We start from the raw sequence: 21,565 nt of genomic DNA on the forward strand, positions 1-21,565 counted from the left end.
CGACGGCCGAACTAAGCAGCACGTACTACCTTTTACCATTTTCTTACATCCCTGTGTATGTTGTGGCATTAAATCAACTTTTTGTTGCAGCGTCAAATAACATTCTCATAACCAGTACACCAGAGTAACTGAAAACAGTAGATAACAGGACCATAATAAATTGCAACTTGCGTTGGGAGATATTTTATGTCATAGGTGGCAGCAGTGCGGTGAGGTGCGTGTGAAGTCTGACAGTGCTGAAGACGAGAACGAAGACCAGATCCGGTTGACGTGTAGCACATCGGTGAGTGGACACGTTTATTTCTCGCTCATTACGCTACGCGAACTTTGTCTGCGGTAAACTAATAAAATAATTATTTTGGTGGGCTTCAAGGAAGAAACGATATCAAGCTGCTGTGAAATTCACTCGCTTCTTATGCTTTGTTATTTCGGCTGTGCTTGTGCGAGTGCGTGACTACGCTGATTGCTGCTGTATGTATCTATCAACTTTTGTTCGAGACCACCGATCGCGTCCCCGCCTTCATCAAGCTGAGCTAAGCAACATTAGAATCGCCGAGAAAGCGGCTTCTGATCAACAGTGTCGAAGTGTTTTAGCCGGCAAGTGACCATTCTGTTTCTTTAGCTTCCCGCTCTCCAAGTGTGGTGTAGAGGCACATTCATAAAGTGTATGTGTGCGCTGAGTGCGTGCCTTAGAATATTGAGCAGTCAACAGTAGTCGCTCTGTGGGGGCGCGCGTTATCGGTCCAAGACAATCACGCGCGCACTGATGTCCATTATGTGTTTGAATATACGACCGCTGGCCAGCTCAGTCATGGTTGGAGTTTCCGCGTCTTGACTCACTTCTATAGCGGTACTGTCGCGAGTCGTGCCGGCGCACGCCGCGTCTCGCGTCCAGTTGTCGGGTTCTTGCCATCGGACACCACACGCCGACACAACGTTAAGGCACAAGATAAATAGATAATTACACTCGCATAAAACCCGAAAAGTCCAGTGAGGCCCATGACTTAATGACCGAACCGCGGCAGACGATTGCCTTCACGACTAGAAAAAAAAATGTCCTACTCATTCACTCGGCAATGTTCTCCGGAAGCGGGATGCTGGCCCGCAGGTCGCGGGGTCGAATCCCGGCTGCGGCGGCTGCATTTCCGATGGAGGCGGAAATGTTGTAGGCCCGTGTGCTCAGATTTGGGTGCGCGTTAAAGAACCCCAGGTGGTCGAAATTTCCGGAGCCCTCCACTACGGCGTCCCTCAAAATCATATGGTGGTTTTGGGACGTTAAACCCCACAAATCAATCAATCAATCAATCTCCGGAAGCGGGAACTCGCTTTTCGGAATCCGCGCTGAACAGTTGTGTCATTCGCGATCTCGTGACGCTAGCCTAGCCCTTGCCGATCGGCCAGCCGCCTGAGAACTGCTGCTGATGTGTAGCCCTCGCCGATCGATGCCACGTCCTCGGGCTCTTTTGACCGTGTCCCAATCTCTGACTTTTCTCTCAAACTTCACTTCTAATCCCTCATTATCGCATTCCCTTGTGAGCTACTGCTGAGGTGTCGAAACCTGGTGTAGACAGCTGCGGAGCTCATCTTTATTTTCAATTTTTCTTTCTAGTATCACCCCCGCCCTCTCCGAAGGCGCTTTCAATAATCCTAGCTTAGTGACGTAGGGCACAGCAGCCGTACGGCTCATGACGTCCGTCTGGTGTGTGCAGCCAGCGTTGCGAGCTCGTGTGCATCCGTTTTTGTGGCGGGCTTCTAAAGTTGTACCCGACAAGAAAGTCAGCCGTTTAGAGCACCCTACAAGTTCCGTGCGCCCTTCGTGTCTTGCTTTTTCATCATGTAGTCGTGATGACAATTTTTCGAACATTATTCTGGTGGCGCTATAGCTACCACACAACTTCTAATACTAGTGGATAACAAGAGTAAACAGGTGTGTTGATTAGACATTTGAAATAGTTTTACAAAGTGGTGGTTTGTATAGAGCGCTACTTGTGATGCGGTGTCGACGAATAAAAGAGTGAGGGAAATTTGTGTCAACATTAAGTTCAGGTTCGTGCGTTTAACGCACCGGGCAGTTTTGTTGGCCATAAAAGCGGTACTTGATTTCCACGGCACAAAACTCGGCTAGTTTGAAGTGATTCACATGAGACAGGAGTTATACGCTTAACTCTATTAAAAAATTTCATACGACACAAATGACATGCATTCCATATTTCCGCATGTTCCTACAAGAACAGACATAATTCATTGGTGTTCACACGAGATTTCTAGGTATGCGGCATGCGGCATGAAACGTTTCTATAAGAGATGAATTATACGCTGTTTTCTATGAAGGTTTCATGTCATCCACTTGGAACATATTTCGCAATCACTCATTTCCCGGGGGGTACTTTGTTTCGCCTCTCTTGCACGTAACTAGTAGCGAAACTCTCTACGCCATGTCTACTGTTATATGTATGTTATTACGACATCCGATCACGTACAACTATTGTTACATACAGGAGAACCACGTGAAATGGTATACACCGTGCGTGCCATTGCAAAGTATTCACACAGGCCTTTGGAAAAGCCTTGCTGAAGTTTCCTTCTAAAGAGAGCATTGAATCTGGAGAGGACGTTTTTAGGTGCAACGAGCACCAAGTGACACTCTTGTTTTTCCTCTAAGCACTTTCCTTTGAGTACTTACTTCCGTTTCTACGAACACTGAAACAATTCTGAAAAATAAAGCAGGTATGAAAGCAATGGTTTTAGTGCAATTTAGGAGTTTTATCGGGTACTCATGATATCAGCGCTTAAAGGGGCTATGACACAAAATTTTTTATCATGATCTGTGTCATGTGAGTTAATCCTCGCGCATTCACAATTAACTTGGCGGAGTTTTAGCGCATTTGTTCGAGTGATTCATCCTTGAATATTTTTACTAACAATCGAGTGGCCTGAGAGGAAGGCAACACTGACGCGCTCGCAAACCGTGACGTAACACGAAGCTAGCTGATAAAGTGTCTGTATTCCGCTGAACGATGTTAGCTTCCTTCAGTTTGGCATTGAATTTTAACGATTTGCGGCAGCTTAAAGTTGGGTACAACTCGGCGTCTGTGTTCCCTCCGTCACATGACATGACGCGCACCATCACAACGTGGCGGCCGACAGCGTCGGGCGAGATTCATGGCCGATAACTGCTAAGGCTTGTTTTGGAAAAAAATAATTTTGTGGCTCCCATTTTATATCTACATAGTCATAAGCGATTCTTTACTACTAGTTTTGGCTGAAAACCAGAAACAGTTTGGTGGCCGTGTCATGGCCACTTTACGTTCACTGGAGAGACCCAACTAACTGTAAGGATAAATAAAGATAACCAAGTGCATGAGTTTGCAGAGGCAGCTGACAGTTTTCATTTGAGCAGCTGAAATTGTTGTGACACCTGGCGGAGCTGGTATCATCCGTGTGCCTTCGTCCGAGTGGTCTCTGAGATCTTATATATGACAGCGCGTGAAAGACACGGCTAACACAATGTATAAACATAAGGAAAAAGATTGCCGACAAATGAATATCACTACGAGGTAACTAATTTAAGGATTAGTGTCGCCTCCAATTTTTTTTTCCTGAGTGGAATGCCATAGTATGTGCGTCAAGACGTCAAACACTGTAATTAATCAGTCATTTGAATGTCCTGTTGTTGTTTTTTTCCAGGGCCTGTTTTGAAAGCACAGAAGAAACGATGTGCATATGCGAGACTGCGTTCGAAGTGTCCATTCTGGCCGCCGTCTGCCTCGTAAGTACACTGATTCCTTACTTTACGAGTAAGCGTTCACTCCTGCATATGAAATAGTTTGGACAAGCATTTACTTGCAGCATCCTAATTTTTTATTCGCAATCTGTTTTCACTTATGCCAGTGCCTCTTAAGGTGCATTCCCACGGGAGACAAATCATTGGGGAATAAAGGCGGAGCCTAGCAACAACGTCATCTCGCGGAGAGAAGTCCCCACAAATGTCCTCCACTCACACGGTCGAGGTGCACGCAGGTGGAGGTCAGTGTTACCAGACCACTCTAGTGGCTCGTACTGCCCTTTTCACCAGCTGTTCACAACGAAACCATCAGCGTGCCGCCGCTATGTGCCAGAAAAAATGCAACAATGTGGCCATAGACCTTCCCGAAATTCCCATATATCCGCCACCACAGGGGGATAGTTTGTCTTGTCACCCAAAGTTTCTCCGATGCACCAAAAAGTCGCGCTTACTCACTGATCTATGACGTCTTTGTCACGTGATCCGCAATTCTCATTTGTCGCCCGTGTGAATAGCGCTTTAGTGAAGCACATCTGAGTCCCTTCGGAGATAACAGTGCGATATAAAAGAGAAGAGGAGAAAGAGAAGTAACGTAACAGAAAGGTCGCGGCACCGTGCTTTCGCTGAGGGCACTCTTAGCGTCACGGCCATCGATGCTCAACTAACCGCGCGCTGGCGTGCAGCGCCCTCACAATCCTACGAAAATTCAACACTCTGCTCGTAGACTCGTGAAATAGGCTCTATTTATCTGAACATTTGCGTTTTCTTAGTAGAATTCCGATGGTTTTGTCATTTTTTATTTCACTTTTTTAGTGTCCCCCTAATTTTATTTATATATTTAGTGAGATAACACTGCATGTTTATCTTATCTGTACGTCTTTCAGTATTGAAGCTAATAATCGGAACACTCATTGTCTTTCAGCTATACAACGGGCTTAATATTTTTGTACTACTCCAGAGCGAAACAAGTAAGTTGCGGGGGAATTTAAAGGCGCCAAGACTCCCAGTTTTCAACCATACCCAAAGTGTGTTATCATGAGTTATTCCGCATGCGTTCAAACAGAAGCTGGCGACATTTTAGAGTAAATATACGAGCGATTCAACTTGATAATTTTCTATTTCTAAATACGCGAACTTTTTTAGACTGGTGCAACTCGGACGCACCAGTCAGAGGTGACGTAGAAAGCATCTTACTTCTACTGTCTAAATCTTACTGTCTAAATTCTGGTGAATCATTCTGCCCAGGGTTCAGATATGCCTGTATTTTAGTTATTTCAATATTCTTCAGCTTGTCCTCCACTATGGTATCTGTAATGCCCATCTATAGACTGCCACGCCTCGGAGCGGATGTCAGCAGTACCCGCTCGAGGAGGGTTATACCTATCATACTGGCAGCTGTCGCATCCGTTTTCTTCTTCGTGTGTGCTAGTCTGAGTGCTTACGCGTTGACAGGAAAGCAACAGTGCGACTTCGCGTGTTTCCTGTATCACTGAGTGAACCGAGCCCTCCTTGAAACGATAAATCTGCTTCATTCTTGCGAGACTCGTATTTCTCGTGAAAATAAATGGCAAGTCGCGCTTTCAGTGATTGCCCACAACGTACACATCAGCTTCGCGAGGTTTTCTGTAGCCACGTACATTGTTAAGTGTTATCGCGTGACCTTTCAATTGTAACACGCCGTGTTTTGCTTACATATAGCATTCGCCAGTAATTTTGTAATATATGAATACCATAACATTGTATACGCGGAAACAGCCCGGGCTCGCGGAGGCCTCTTGTATAACCGAGAAATATCAAATGTTCAATTGTTTAGCATAGGGCACTTATTTCTTTGTCAAAAAAAAAAAAACGCTCTCATGAATCGGGCTAACGACGTTTCAGTCATTCTAGGACGCATTCGCTTCACGTAGAACCGCAATTATTATTGCTATTTTTTCAGCTTCGCAATAAAACCTAACAATCTGTAGTAGCTAAAACTTTAGTGAAAAATTTCGTGGCATATCCGCGAAGTGAATGAGGATGAGTTGATGAAGCAGCGGGATCATTCGGTGGTACGGTAAATCACACGTAACACTGACCCCTCACGCATGTAATTGAGCTGCAAGCGGTGTACAGTTGTATACAATGCTTATCGATCATAACTGGCGTGTTGTGCTGAATACTGAATTTAGTTAAGTATCTAGTCTGAAGCTTCCAAAGACAAAGTCCGTGCACGTTTTCCTGGTGGTTGTTGATCGTATCCAGTCATACGAATCGCAGTGTAGAGCATGTCGAGACGTCATCTGCTGCACAAGCCAGTCGTTGTCAGTGATTATCATTATAGTCATCAGCGTCGTCAGCTCCATCGTCATCGTCACGGCGTATAGTGGGGGCCTTGCACGGGCTATGCCGTGATGGCAGAAAGAGAATGCGCGTTCTGGAACACGCTTGTTCTGCGGCACACAACGGCAACGCTAACGGACAAGCCTCGACCACGCTGAGCTTCGCCCCTAAAAACTGAGGCTCTACTTTATGCAGCGCATGACGTTACACGCGCCATAGAAGCGTGGAGGTCTCCAGTGGTGGGCAGTGTTTACATACAGCTAATTCTATAGTGCGTTATTGAAGTATTCCTAAAGGTAGCTAATGTAACACGAACAATGCCACATATGCCATAGCCATCTATAGCTTAAACATGCACGGTAAGGAGTCAGGAAAGGGAACTAAAGCGGAGGGGGAGCTAGTTGAATGTGAAGTGGAAAAAGAAAGGGAGGGAGGAGGATAAAATATGACGACATCTGATGCCACTGCTTCACGTCATGCACGCAAAGCAATACATTGTATATCCCACTATAGCAAGGCGCGCGAAAAGGAATCGAGGTTGAGGAGAAAAGAAAGCGTAAAATAAAGCAAACAGTATCATGGCTGCGTATGGTGTGCCGCAGGCAAAACTAATGCATAGCATGGCCGTGTATAGCAGGGGTATGGGGAAAGGAACTGAGATGAGTGTGTAGAGGAGGAAGGGAGAAGGTAACAGCTAATAATAGTAAGGAGTAGCAAAAAGGAAAGTGAGGGTGAGAAGGAGAGGAAGAAGGAAGTGAGAGGGTAAACCATCACAGCCATATGTGGTTCCACGCAGCCATGTATGGTAAGAGAGTGGTAAGGGTATGGTAAGGTATGTTACAAGTACGGTAACGGTAAGGGTACGGGAAAGCAAAGTGAGGGTGTGGAGGACGGGTATAGCGATAAGTCATTAAAGAGAAACGAAAACGAAGGGGAGTGTCGGGAGAAAGAGCAAGATGGAAAAGAGTAGATTATGGAAGAGGCCAAACATCTTCTGTGTTCTCGCCATAGAGGCGTAGCAAACTGAACGGCTGTGAAGGCCAGGGTGCGCTCGTACGTAAGCACTGTTTAATTATTTATGTACCCTGAATGCCCGAAGGCATAACATAGAGGGTACAAAACTATGAATAATACAGCGTAGCACGTGTTCAAAACAGACATAAGAGATGGTACAGAAATGTCTTCGTGGCAGCAATATCAATATTCTATGAAGCTAAATGAATGTACAAATAGTAAATACAGCTGTAATTCAAGCACCTCAGACATTTAAAAATGCTCCAAAACATGCGGCATTGCAACCAAAGTATGACTTAACACAGTTCTTTCAACAAACAGAAGTAAGCGAAAAAAGGATAAGATAGTACAATACTACTTGATTTACAACAAAAGTATTGTCTTCTGAAAGAGGATAAATGCAAATATTGAAAATAAAAGTAATCAAAACTCCTCAAATATATAATAATGCATGAGCGATAAATACAAACGACACCAAAATGCAACTAAGAACAAAAGTTACGAATTGCACTTTAATGTGCAATGAGTCGAAGAAAAAAAGTGGGAGGGAAGGACGGAATTAGACATGCAAAAATTTAAGCTTTAAAGTCACCTTTCAGACTGTTTACGAATGCATTATGATTAGTAATAACTGCAATGTCAGCAGCAAGCATATTCTATTAACGGATGACTCGTAGTAGCAGGGAGTTAAAGAAAAGATTGGTATGGGTGAAGATCGGCTAGATTTTATGTTCATGATCAAGTCGCGACGATACATGATGAGCTTCTTTGATATAAAAAGCAGCGCGTGATGGCGGATTGTGATAAATTTTATGAAAAAAAGAAAGAAGCGTGATAAGTCTACGCGTTTCCAGAGGAATAAGATGAATTGAAGATTTAATTTTTTGTTATGCTTGATGTTTGCCGGTGGTTTTTGGTAATAAATCGAGCAGCTTCATTCTGTAGACATTTCAATTCATGAATGAGGTATGTCTGATGCGGGTTCAAGATTAGTGATGCACACTCGATTTTCGAACTTACCGAAGTGTCGTAAGCAAGTTTAGTGGTGGTGTTCTCTAAACTTAGGTTTCGCCGAACGAAGCCAAGTGTCCCAGATGCTTTGCTAACCATGGCGTCTATATGGGTGTTCCATGTCAAATCAGATGAAAAAATGAACGCCCAAGTACTTCATAGATCTTGATGAGGTTATGGACGTGTTGTTTAATGTGTAGTTGGATAATGCAGGGTTAGGTTTTGCCGAGAATCTAATGACTTTTGTCTTGTTGAGGTTAATTTTCATTTGCCTATCTTCTCACCATTTACCGAGTTTATCTAAGTCCGATTGTGAGTAGTGAGCATCCATAGCGCTAGTATTTTTTCTCTAAAGTACGCAATCATCCGCAAATAATCTCACTGTAGAACACAAATCATTGGCAATATCATTAATATAAATTAAAAAGAGGACGGGCCAGAGCATGAAGCCCTGAGGGACACCAGATTAAACATTCATCAAAAGGGAAGAGTGATTATTTACGAAAACTGATTGGTAGCGGCTAGTTAAAAATTGGTTATCCGCTTAATAATTATCCTATTGATGTTGAGGCGCGTTAGCTTGTGCATTAGGCACAAATAAGGAACCTTATCGAAGGCCTTCGCAAAATCAACAAATATAGCATCAACATCATATAATGAATGAATAGAGTGGCGGAGGTCAGTGATCGATTCAAAGAGTTGCACCTCGCATGATCGATCACGCAAAAATCCGTGTTGATTTATAAAAAAATTGTGTTCTGTTAAGAACTTAAAAACTGCTGATGAAATGATATGTTCCAGAATTTCACAGCACGTGCTTATTAATGAAACCTGACTTAAAAATGGGAATGACACGAGCCTGCTTGCAATCGCTTGGAACACTTCCCATGTCAATGAATTGTTCAAATAGGGCGGCAAGAATTTCACATGTCACAGGTTTGGCTAGTTTCAGAAGTTCAGAGCATACGCCATCAGGACCTAGAGCAGAATTATTTGGCAGGTGGCCGATGGCGGATTCTACTCCTTTAGAAGTAATAGCAACATTATGCATGGTCGAATTTAAATGACAAAAGTGAGTATTATTTGGCAGTGGACTCTCATCAGTGAAAACAAATGAAAAAAAAAACTCATTAAATTCTACAGCAACTTGAGCAGGAGAAACAGTATTCCCGGCTCTCACTAATGATACAGTTGGATTTGAGACGTATTTCGGATTAATCACTTTCCAAATTTTTTTTGTTTATTTCGTAGCATGTTATAATTATTGTTGTTGAAAAATTTGTCCTTAGCTACTGATATTACAGTTTCGCAGTGATGCGCATGTTCACGATAGCGTCTCCAATCATCCTCAGTGTTTGATAACTTCGCCTTTGGGTATAAACGTTTATTTTGTTCATGCAACGTTTCACATGCGTCGTGAACCATACGCTATGCGTCGATACCGCTATTCTCATTTTAGGTACGTACTTTTCTTTAAGTAACAGTAACTTGTCATGAATAAGAATACAGTTCATGTTTGCATTGCGCTGATGGAAGGAAGGCATAAGATTAGCCAAAAAGCTTGAAAGGTCAGCACTCCGCATGCATATCAACATTCACTCGTACGGAATCAAAAATTACCCTTTTTGCATTATCCTGTTTTTTTATATTCGCATATAAATTCACAGTTCAAAATATTGTGATCACTCATGCCTTCTAAGACGATTACTGAGACACAGTGTGGCTCCGTTGTTAATACAAGATATAAAAAGGGAATTTCGATGCATGCAGTAAGAAACTATCTAGTGCAAATAAATTACGACAGTACATCAAAAAACTCTATCGCCAGGGAAAGAATGCTGATCTTCCAGCGATGGTCGCAAGCTGCGTTCGTCCTGTTTATGTTTGTTTCTACTGTGGTGTCTTGTCTCAAGCGCACTTAAAAAAGCACATAATTATGTCTTACCATCTCAGCCCTCCACCCCTCCGGCATAAGCTCTTTGAGTTCGTCATTGGCGGAAAAGTAAATGACTGCCCCGCACTTTTTACAGCTTTCACATTGAGCGCAACTGCACAGTCTTCTTACTTTCTTTTTCTTCAGGAGGAGTCGCCGAGTACGTCCTCTTTGCCTACCTTGGCGGCTCTGCGGTGATCGCTTTGGTGCTGCTGTTGGGTGCCATGAGCGTAAGAATTTCGCATAATTAGTGTGCAGTACGTGCATGTGCTGTGTACACATTGCATTATGTACAGCCATCACTTTGTTACGCAAGGTAACGCGCGATCGCTTGGCAGCTAGCTACGTATCGCATATGCGGCACGGTGCAGTGGCGAAATGTGCGCGCTGGGGCAGTGGTTAGGGTGCTCGACTGCAGATCCGAAGGTCACAGGTTCGATTCTGGCCGTGGCGGTCGCATTTCGATAAAGGCGGAATGGTAGAGGCCCGCCGCGTACTTTGTGATGCCGATGCACGTTAAGCAACACCAGATAGTCGAAATTTCAGGAGCCGCCCCCTACGGCGTTCTTCATATTCATATGTTGCTTTGGGGACGGGAATCCCGATAACATTTTGGCTATTATTATTGCGATAGCACTTATATCGACAGTCTCGGCTGGTCTTTGCTGTCGCCGCCGCCGCCTTTCGGTCGGGCTCGTCTGCGCGCGCGCTCGTCTCGCCAGTGAACATGAGGGGGGTGGGGAAGCGTGTATGGCTGCCGCTCTATCGTGGCAATGGTCAGTGCGCGCCTTGTGCCCCCACAGCAGGCGGGAGCTTCTTACACCAGCCTTTTGTAGAGTTACGTGAGATCGGATTTAAATGAGTTGACTGCCAGCCTCACTTCGTTTATAGACGCCGTCACTACGCACGAGCCTTGCTGTGGTCACCTGCCATGGCCGCGCTGCAGGAAACGTGGTTACTTAGCAAGCGCATGTTTACTACAATTACTGTTGCTCCTATAATGATAGCCTTGCTTCGTAAGACATTCAAATATGTTGCTATCGCATTCATTGCTCCACCCTTTTGGCAAAACTGTGACGTTTTATTAATATGCGAAAGTAAAAGGAGAGGGTTGTCGTTCCTTCTACCGCCCACACTTCCCTCACGATAGCGTTTATCTTTATTTTACGTCCTCTCTTAGATATTCGTTTTTGTTGCATGAATATTGTTTTCGTCAAGGATTGTAGTGGCCACAACAGCATGAAGTAGCGGGGTATGTACTCAACAAAAGAAATGACGCCACTTTCTTGTTTTTTTATTTCCATACTTCGCCACTGTTGTGCACCACATTGCAATGCGGTAGGAGGCTGTGGCCCCACGGTCGCTTGTTTCCTCTTATAAAAGTGACTGCTGTGTGTTTTGCACAGCAAGAATATGCAGTATCTTTGTTTGTAAAATGGAACATTCTAGCACGTGGCCAAAGTGTGATCGGTGAAAACCTGTCGTCACTCGAGTGGCTATGCCAAGCCTTTTTTTTTTTACAGCAAGAAATTGTACGGCTATAGAAGAAACAAAAAACCGCCCGGCAGCGGTGCCAAAAACGCTTTCCATTGGCTGTGTCATGAGCTACATCGTTCCCGAGCGCGCGCGTCATTGGCTGTGTTGTGAGTGACGTCGACGCAGCAGTGGCGTGAGCCCGCGAGCAACAGTTTCTCCTGAAACCTCCCGCCGAGTTGGCTTGCGATGCCAGACGAATTTGAATTAGAATGGTGCCATTAATGTGATGATTGCAAGAGTACGTTCACCGGGGCAATCACCACTTTCGGCGGGAATTTCTTCAGCAGCGCGTTGGCTTCGGCTGCGACTTCTGTGACCGTGCTTGGTTCGAGAACAATCACTGTGATTAAAGCATTGAGAAACGCTTTTTAACCGCTCATTACACTCCCCCATGACCATGATCATGCGAGACACAATAAGCGGCATGTGAAATAAACACTGGTAAACCTAAGCCAAACGTGTGTCAAACCCCATTAAGAAGCACGAACATGTAACTAATAATAATTAAAGGCATCAATGCAGCATCGGGTTGAATCCACTGTTAAACACGGGGATCAGACGTTTCAGCTTTGGGAAAGGAGAGGGGGCATCGATGATTTGTACGGAGTGCTTAGGCGGTGATTTTTTATGGTTCTCTTTCTGGTTTTTAGCTTCTTTGATTGTATTTTCTGCTTTTCTTTATTTTTTTGTTTTGTGAGGCCACTGCGCCATCACGTGATTGCTTAGAGAGCGTGAGGGAAGAGGGCGCAGCTGGCACCATGTCAGGGGACTGGACACCGGTCACCGCGAGTATGAGACATTAAGGGCTTTCGCCTTAATAAATGTTTTTTTTTCACCACCCTTGACAAGCCGTGCAAAATTTTGTTGTGGTTTTGCAGCTGTGCATGATCCCGCAGAGAAAAAAGTTTTCGTCGCGGGAGCACGGCTTTAGGAATGGAGAGGGGTCATTGAAAATGATAGCAAGAAGAGAAAAGATTAAAGAGCGAAAGGCATGGCATGATAGAGTTCTGTTAGAGCAATGCCTCCTAGAAAAACTATGCCTGGAACGTGGCTCTCTCTTCAATTGAGAGCTTGCTGCCAGCACAAAATCTTGGAGGCCATGCCTCCTACCGCGTGTTGCGACTGTCCCCCTCGTGTGGCCTCCGTATACGGAGGCGAGCGGTCCCACGCGGTGGTACGGTAATGTCACGTGACATTACCTTACCGCTCTGTCACGTGACATCACAGCTGCTCGAGGCCACTGTGAGAGCATTGCTGTGTTCGCAGAGCCGACCGCCACAGGCGTTCGCCTCCGTACCGGAGGGTGAGAGTAAAATCCGAGGGTAGGGCGTCGCGTTCGCGGCTCACCGTTTAGGCGAGCATGATAGGCTGACTGTGGAGCTTGCATGTCAGTGTCCGCCTTTCGCTTAAGTTTTCCCGCCCTGAATAGACGTCCCGAGGCTGCTGGTGCGGTCGATGGGACAGGAAGCCTCGGGAGAGCGCAGATGTGTGCCTAAAGCGAACTCGTACGTTGGCTCGTCTGCCTATCTCTCCGAAGGCCCTTCTTAGGCCTGATGGCTGGAAACGCAAAGAGCGCGCGCATCTGCGAGCAGAGAAGCACAAGAGTGCGAGCGTCTGTCGGCTCTTTAGGAGCCCGGCATTTATCGCATCGACTTCGGTGACGTCTACGGAAACTGATGAAACTGCGCTTGTGAGTGAACTCAGTACGGAACGTTCGCCTAGCGGTTGACAAACTGGGCTTCGGATATACGAGTCTAAACAAGCATAACGAAGTAAACAGGCTTTCGCTTGCATATCCGGGCCTAGGTTAGCCGACCTTAGCCGCAGCCATTTTTTTTTGTTCACCAAGGCATGTGTGCCAAGGGCGTTAAACGTGCTGGATGCGTCCGCAGTTTAGTCACTCTAACTGCATGGGTGCCCATCCAAAAAAAATGCAGACGGGAGGACTTTGACCCCAATTCACGCCTGGCGCTAGTTGCCGTGAATGTTCTCACGAGAATTCCTACGACCAAGCCTAGTTTGAGTTCCGTTACGATATGTTGAAGAATTTGCGTTACGTTAATTCTCGTATTTGTTGACAGGGCAACAAGAAAATGGTTGACACCTTCGTGTGTTTCGCGAAGGTACGACTGGTGCTGTACTGCGTCTTGGCTGGTTTCCTGGCTTACGAGGCAAGTTCATTTTACGCATTGCATATAGATAATTTTAAGGATGATAGTCTTTCTTGGAGAACTTAGACGCAAAACTTTTGGTCTGTCTGTTTGTTTTTCCGCACTTAACAGTACCTTTATGGCACCAAACGATACCCTAAACGGCCGACCCGATCGCAGCGCCCGCCAATATTGCTCAAAATTCAGCGTTCATACTTGTGCGATTTTCAATTAAAAAGCAATTATTGCGCATATCCGAGGCACCATAACAACACATCAATATTCTGTAGGCGTCCCTTTTTTCTAGAAAAGGCATACATAAGTAATTCTAAGGAACGTATCATTTATCACGCTGCGCTGACAATGCAACGCTTGCACGAAAAAGGCAAGTGTTTCCAACGCTTTGCTAAGACGACACGGTGGTGGCACCTACCCGTCGCCTTGCGTTCTACACCCAATCGCCTCCGAGACTGGTGCGCACGCCACACGCTTCGTTTTCTAAAATAACTGCCAGATAGCGCTCATGTCTCACGTTTACGTGACTTGATGAGCTCGTTCGCCTCCGCTGCGCGCTCGAGGCACTCTAATGCCGCGCCTCTAGAATACCATTCGCCGATTTTCTTGCACAGAATGTCAAATAAACGTTTTGTTCACTCTCTCCAGACGCAAGACTATCGTCTTTCGACGACATTTGCAGTGTACCGTGTAGATATGGGGCCACTTTTTTAATCGTTCTTCTCTAAAGTGCCGTTGTCTACCATCTGAAAGGTGCCCTGTTGGGCTTTGCGAAAGAACGTGAGACCCTCCTCATGGGAGGGTTACTATTGCTACCAGTACTGACAGTATTGTCCGCAGTTCCAATACGCATATTGTGCATGAAAAGGAAAATTAGAAATTTGTATTGCTTTATAAACAGCATTTTCACATACTTGGAACGCTTCAGTAGAAAAAAATGTGTTTTAACGGTAAGGTAAACTGCTTATTCTATGTGTGTGAGCTGGTAAGCTCACTGTACTTCTTTCGCTTCAGATTTTCGGCTCGAAGAACGGCTCCAAGAGCGCCAAAGTAAGTAAAATATTGATCATCTGGGGGAGAATCGCATGACTGTGTGTGATCATTCGGCAGCACAACACTAGCCGTGACTGAGTCAAACAAACAAGAAGAAGAGCACGTTCGTTTGTAGATGTCTATCAAAACTGATCCTACGATCAACTCCTGGTGTACACCATTAGGAAGCAGCAATCATTCGCTTTCATATGGCGCACTCATGCGCAACCAGAGCAATTAAAATAGAGACTGCTGTGAGTCTCCTCATGTAATAACGTTCTACGCTTAAATTTGTCAATACCAGTCATTTAGTTAGCGAGGTTTTTAGTATTTTTAAGCACGGTATGAAGGTCTAAGTTCGCGTGGTGCTTCATGCATCTCTCGGAGACTGTTCGAAGCTAGAACCAAACCTTTCTTCACAATCAATTCTACTGTTATCTCCCCTGTCTTGTAAGTGGTCGCAGAAAGAAAAGCTTGCACGAGACATTACTCTCAAGTGCGGTCAGGGCAGGTGAATAGTAGCGTCTTATTCAAATCTGAGGTACTACGCTTTCTGAAGAGATAGAAACCCACATATCGATTTTGCATACCCAGCACGCAAGTGCTTGCTATTGCAATGGATTCACACGTGTGCCGGGTCTGCCTGTTGATAAAGCTGTTTGCGTGAAGGTCCAAGGATAATATCAAAATGCTCTGACACGTCTTGGCAGCGAAATTGGCAACCTCCACTTCGCGTTAAGCAATCCACTTCGCTACGACTACACTTTTCTTTTCTATCTTTAGGGCCGTGGTTTCGTCCACCAAGGCATATTTATTCCGGTGAGACAATTTATTTATTTATTTATTTATTTAGTTAGTTAGTTAGTTATTTAGTATCTGTCATTGTGAGCGCCTGCCACATGTTTTGTTTGCTGTGTCAAGTTTTATACTCGCTAAGCATCGCCACAAGTATGTGCCAGCTCGCCCACTACACCATTTTACTTGAGCTGTGAATGCATATCATTATTGCAGAAAAAAAAGCAACTTACATAGATATTTCCGCGACAACAATAAAGTGCTTCTTTCGCAGATATTCCGGTGTCGGTGTCGGCGTCGTTGACTGTGAGCGAAACATTACAGTCTTGCCCGTGACCGAAGCGTCGAAAGAGAGGCAAATAAGAGAAAAAAATATTACCCGTGGTTTAACGTTCCAAAATTACCACATGAAAAAAAAAACAAAAAAAACACAGTGATCCCTGCGTAATACAAACCGGTATAATGCCATATTAAAACGTGTTCTACAGCTTGTACGATGTCCGTTGCTACTAAAGCTCCGTTTAACGTAGATGACAAGCCAATCAACAGTGCCCACAAATTAGAGCCGCAACTACAGCTGGAAAACTAGAGCCGCGCAACTGACTTTATACGCGAAGACCCTGCTGCATTGTAACAGCCTGAGCATTGTGAACACAAACTGACATGTGGATGCGCCAAATCTAACTGTCCGTACTACCTTCTTGGTCCTCATCTTCGTGGCTCATTGCTTATTTAGGGACGGCTTAGTGCTCTCCCATAGTTGAGTACCAAGTGCTCGGAATCGTTAAACATTTTTAACCCTTCTTCTACCCTTATGCTCTTCAGTATCTTCTAGCTCGGCTTCCAGCGATGATGGCCAAAGACAAGGAAAAACCAGTATTCAAGGTAAGCGTGGAGGGTCTGGCTTTTCTATGTAACTTTATTGCAAGTCCTCTGACGAGTCATGCGGAGCTGTAATTTTTGTGTTAACACGTTCACAATTTTCTTTATTACAAAATAAGAGAGTTTTTTTGTACGACGTTCAACAAGTGTGTCTCTAAAGCTTCTCTGAATACTCTCAAAGAGTGGCGAAAACGCTGTTTCCATACTGCAATAGCTGCATGGGGAAAAGAGTTCCGTGCAAGCGTTGGAGAGATGGTTTTCGATCAAAGGTAACACCCTGTTCAAATCTGTCGAAGAGCTCCCGTCGCAACCCATAAATGAAGGCGTGACCTCGTGAACGGACGAGTGCCGTTAGAATATCTTCGGAAGTGTTTATACATCGTTGGCTTAGAGACCGTGATGAAACGCGTCGTTTCTGTGTATAAGAGCGGAGCTTCTTTAGCGCTATAGATCTTACAACAGTTTTGCGTCTGTGTGTCACGCTCCGCTTGCCGGATACATATATATATATATATATATATATATATATATATATATATATATATATATATATATATATATATATATATATATATATATATATATATATATATATATATATATATATATATATATATATATATATATATATATATATATATATATATATATATATATATATATATATATATATATATATATATATAGCGCTTGTGTAACCACCTCACTCGTGGTCGTAGCGTGATTTTGATGTGGCGTTGGCCGGAGGGGGGCACCAGAGAGGCGGTTGCCAATGCGAGGCCGTACTGGCCGCGAAGAGTAGAGGTGAGGTTCTGGCTCACAATAGACGAAGCGGATACAAGAGAGTTATAGTATACCAGGCTTATCGTGATACCGGGCGTGCCGTGATACCGGAATCGAAGTGCGCATGCGCAGATACGTACGTTACGCGTACCGCTTACCGTACGCGCGGTATTTATGAGATTTGAGGTAGCGTAGGTGCACGTAGTGTACATATACATGGCGGCGCTCTCGGACGCCCGCTCCAAAATGATTTTGGCGTAGTTGTTGAAAGATTCCCTTTGTTCGCAGCAAACGACTGTTCAAAATGGATTCGCTTGCCTTCAGTTAGCTTCGATGACTGGGTATTACGGATAAGTTGGCGTAGTTTTTGCGATAGCTTCCCATTTCGAACGCTCCTAGGCCTAACTAAGAGATCAATGTAAACAAATCGGCAACGTAGGTGTTTTCGCGTTTTGTACGTGGTTCATATTTATTTACTTTTATTATCACAAAAATAAATTTCTAACAATGCTTCACGCGGTGGCATAGGCAAACATTCTCGTTTTATTTTCATTTTCACTGTTTAACTTATTAACCATCTAATAGGTGGCGCCACCATCCCACTTGGGGGCACGTAAACCACGTAAGCGCTATGTCGATAAACTGTAAGACGCTGCCTACAAAGCACGTTTGCTGCACAGTAGCGTCATTCCCTTAACCTACGCTATCACGCTAACGCTAAACTATAACTGTCTAACATCCGGTAAGGGCCTGCTGCCTGTACACGTGCTACGCGCACAGTCACACCACACGTGGCGGGACACCTGCCACACGCTACTTGTTTCATCTATAGGGGACCTTACCGCACGCAAGCGGAAGGTGAAGGATGAACGTTACGTCGACGCTCTTTCACCCTCCGCTTGCTTGAGGCGGTAACGACGTATTACACGGACGTAGAGTGAACTTACACATAGCCCTCGTTCTACGCAGCCGGACGCAACTACATACCTGGTAGCCGTCATAATTGGTATCATTGCTGACGTAAGTATACACGTGATGGCTACGGCGGCCAGCGAAATTTAATAGAAAAAGTGTTTTTCGCAGTTCCACAATTACTTCTAAGTGATTTATGCAATTTACACGTCATAGACCGTTCTGATAAGTTTCTCGATATCCTATGGTTCTATATTGTAACCAGCAGTTAAATTTTGACACCGCTTACACTTCGCGTCTCATTTAGTGTGATCACAACCTTCTTCGATCGCAACCGCATTCCAATGACTAATAACTGAGGCAAAGAACCCATCATTATACCATGTGGCACTTAAACACGTGTAGACAACTCCTGGACTTTGCATCATGCACTCAACGTTATTTAAAGAAATGGCCGCTCATCTCTCATTGCTTTGTGAACAAACCTTCCGTAGGGATCCCGAAGCGAGATTTGGCTTTATTTTTACATTTTTCAGTGACGTGTTTTTGCGGCGAAATGTTAATCAGTTTAGTGTCAGTATCTACCTAATAAGCGCTCAGTATTATGAATAGTTCAAGGCTCAGTGCTGAAGTCATCAAGTATGATCGTGATAGGACGTTATCAGCACTGTGACATCACCCCGATAAAACGTAATGTAATTATCTCTCTGGTTAGATATAAGACTTCTCATTTGAATAGAATAACTCGATTACGCGGTCCCTCACGTATATCTTCGCGCTTACGGCTTGATGGTGATAGCCGCCTTTATTTTTTGATAGCAATTCTTACTTCTTTTGTTGTCACTTTCAACACGTTGTACAAAAACGCCGATAAAACATTTCAAGTTAAACAGCCCGGCTGGCTTGAGTAGGGACCAATGCTCAGACATACTAAATTAGCAAATGATAACACCAGTGAGAAACGGTACATGCCCATATAATAGATTAGGCTATGTCCATTTATAAATATAAAAAGCATATGGACATTTTTTAAACCATACCACTTTCCATTAACTTGCTAAGTGCTTCATGGCCGAAGAAAAGCTGTGTGCTGCATTCCCATCGATGCTTGCTTCTCAACCAATTGTGTTGATTCTCCTATCCACTCCCCCTCTTCGAAAGCTTTCCGCAACAAACGGGGCTCTTGTCTGCCAAACAGTGGCTGTGGTGCTTGGCTGTTGAACCGAAGGTTATGGGTTCGATCTCGGCTGTGGCAGTCGCATTTCGATGAAGACGAAATGGTGAAGGCCCGTGCGATGGCAGTGCCCATGCACCAACTCCAGATAGTCGAATATCTGGAGCCCTCGTCTACGGCGTCTCTGATAATCATATCGTTGCTTTGTGATGTAAAACACCAGATGTAAAAAAAAAAAAGCGAGCATAGTGCTATGTCGCCTCTGGGATCGGAAGCATTTCTAGCATTGCGCACTTACAGCTCCTCCGGGATACGCCCACTTTAGCTCAAGTGACTATACGTAATGTCATGACACTGATTTCACGGCGTAGTCATGATGTCATGAAATTGGAAATTTCTAATGTCATGATGCCGTCACATTGTGACGTCACCGCATTATGACGAAACGGCACGGCACTCGCGTTGACCCAGGTGTTCACTTATAGCGTATGTTGTCGCATGGAAGAGCTTCGCCTTAATTTAAAAAGAAACACTCACGGGGTCCATTATGCACTCGCCCAGGGCAACTCAGAGGTGAAAGCATGGTTCTTGGTTTTCTTCTCAGTCGATGTATCGATCTTTTTGCGCCCTTCTACAAAAGCCTTCTGTACCTAATGTGGTTTTGCATCGCCTTCGGGATCAGTCGCATTGCAAGGTTTCTGCATCTCACCTATTTCGCATGGCCTCCGTGATCGGCCCACCCGTGACGGAACGACAATTTCATATGATGTCATATTAGATGCCGTATTAAGATGAAGTCGATGTATTGACCTTCCTGTACCCCTCTACAATGACTTTATGCACCTAACGTACTCTTGCAGTGCCTACAGGACTAGTGGCATTGCAAGCTTTATGCACATCACCTGTTTTTGAATGGCCTCCGTGATCGGTTTTTTTGTGACCAAGTCACCGAGTGACATTGTCTTATGACGTCCCATTACATGACGTATTAAGACACTGTGATTCCGTAACAAGTTAGGTTGATCTCTGACGTTATATGATGACAGCACATGTCAACGACAGGACGTAATTTTTCTCGCTTCATTCGTGTTGGAGTAGACGCAGCGAGATACTGACGATACCAGCGGTCAGTTTTATGAGGCATCCAAGATTTTTTTCCCTAATAATTTTCCTTCGTTTCACGCAGGGGTTCGTCATCTACCGCGTGCAGGTGTTCTCCGACAAGCTGGGACCACCATCGTAGGCACCTGCTCTCCTTCCGAGCTAGGCGACGCGCGACTGCACAGCTCAACACTGCTCACGCTTTCGTGGGCGGACTTCGCAACTTCGCGACGTCGCGCACTTCGCTACAAAATTAAATATTCGAATACTTTTTAATGACTCGCTTGGGTAAAAACGTACTATGTAACTTAAGTGCGCATGCTTTAAGATCTGCATACGAGAACTGTGATCAGCGAGAAACTAATGCGGGAGCAAGCAATCATACAACCACTTGAAACGTACCCAGTGTAAGTACTGTCGCGTTATACAGGGACTTCCTGCTTTAAACAGCTACAATATTTAATGTGAAGCATTTCCTTGGGAACTGAATCTATCTATCTATCTATCTATCTATCTATCTATCTATCTATCTATCTATCTATCTATCTATCTATCTATCTATCTATCTATCTATCTATCTATCTATCTATCTATCTATCTATCTATCTATCTATCTATCTATCTATCTATCTATCTATCTATCTATCTATCTATCTATCTATCTGTCTGTCTGTCTGTCTGTCTGTCTGTCTATCTGTCTGTCTGTCTGTCTGTCTGTCTGTCTGTCTGTCTGTCTGTCTGTCTGTCTATCTATCTATCTATCTATCTATCTATCTATCTATCTATCTATCTATCTATCTATCTATCTATCTATCTATCTATCTATCTATCTATCTATCTATCTATCTATCTATCTATCTATCTATCTATCTATCTATCTATCTATCTATCTATCTATCTATCCGCCTACGACTTTTAGCTCTCCTGGCCGTTTCGGTGATGGTATCAATACCAATATTGGTATGGCATAACATGATTGTATGAAGAACATATTTGACTAGTCATAGCATGAAAATAATGACGTGTGTCACGAACGTCATGATTTACATTTCATGGTCCCGAAGCTCTTGCGGTGGTTTCATTCTCATGCCATGTTTCAAAACTAGCATGGCATGGCATGA

At 44.3% G+C, this 21,565-nt stretch overlaps 1 protein-coding gene across 3 annotated transcripts; it reads left to right on the top strand.

Moving 5' to 3' along the window:
* The first annotated feature begins 132 nt into the window (after positions 1-132).
* On the top strand, positions 133-20,659 carry LOC119165640 (uncharacterized). Of its 3 annotated transcripts, XM_075872817.1 has the most exons (10): positions 133-283; positions 3,688-3,769; positions 4,707-4,752; positions 10,212-10,294; positions 13,682-13,771; positions 14,780-14,815; positions 15,581-15,616; positions 16,418-16,477; positions 18,227-18,277; positions 20,530-20,659. In XM_075872817.1, the coding sequence occupies exons 2-10, from the start codon at positions 3,716-3,718 to the stop codon at positions 20,584-20,586; spliced, it is 513 nt and encodes a 170-aa protein (XP_075728932.1). In that variant the 5' UTR covers positions 133-283; positions 3,688-3,715; the 3' UTR covers positions 20,587-20,659. The 3 variants fall into 3 exon arrangements, with proteins under 3 accessions (XP_075728932.1, XP_075728933.1, XP_075728934.1); XM_075872818.1 differs by lacking the exon at positions 18,227-18,277; XM_075872819.1 differs by lacking the exon at positions 4,707-4,752.
* The last annotated feature ends 906 nt before the right edge of the window (positions 20,660-21,565 follow it).

Source organism: Rhipicephalus microplus, chromosome 9 (genome assembly GCF_043290135.1).
Source record: "Rhipicephalus microplus isolate Deutch F79 chromosome 9, USDA_Rmic, whole genome shotgun sequence".
Taxonomy (NCBI): Eukaryota; Metazoa; Arthropoda; class Arachnida; order Ixodida; family Ixodidae; genus Rhipicephalus; species Rhipicephalus microplus.

Coding starts and splice junctions, on each gene's coding strand:
- LOC119165640 (XM_075872817.1), top strand. CDS start 3,716: ATGTGCATATGCGAGACTGCGTTCGAAGTGTCCATTCTGGCCGCCGTC. Junction 3,770..4,706: donor TTCTGGCCGCCGTCTGCCTC/GTAAGTACACTG, acceptor ATTGTCTTTCAG/CTATACAACGGGCTTAATAT. Junction 10,295..13,681: donor TGCTGTTGGGTGCCATGAGC/GTAAGAATTTCG, acceptor ATTTGTTGACAG/GGCAACAAGAAAATGGTTGA.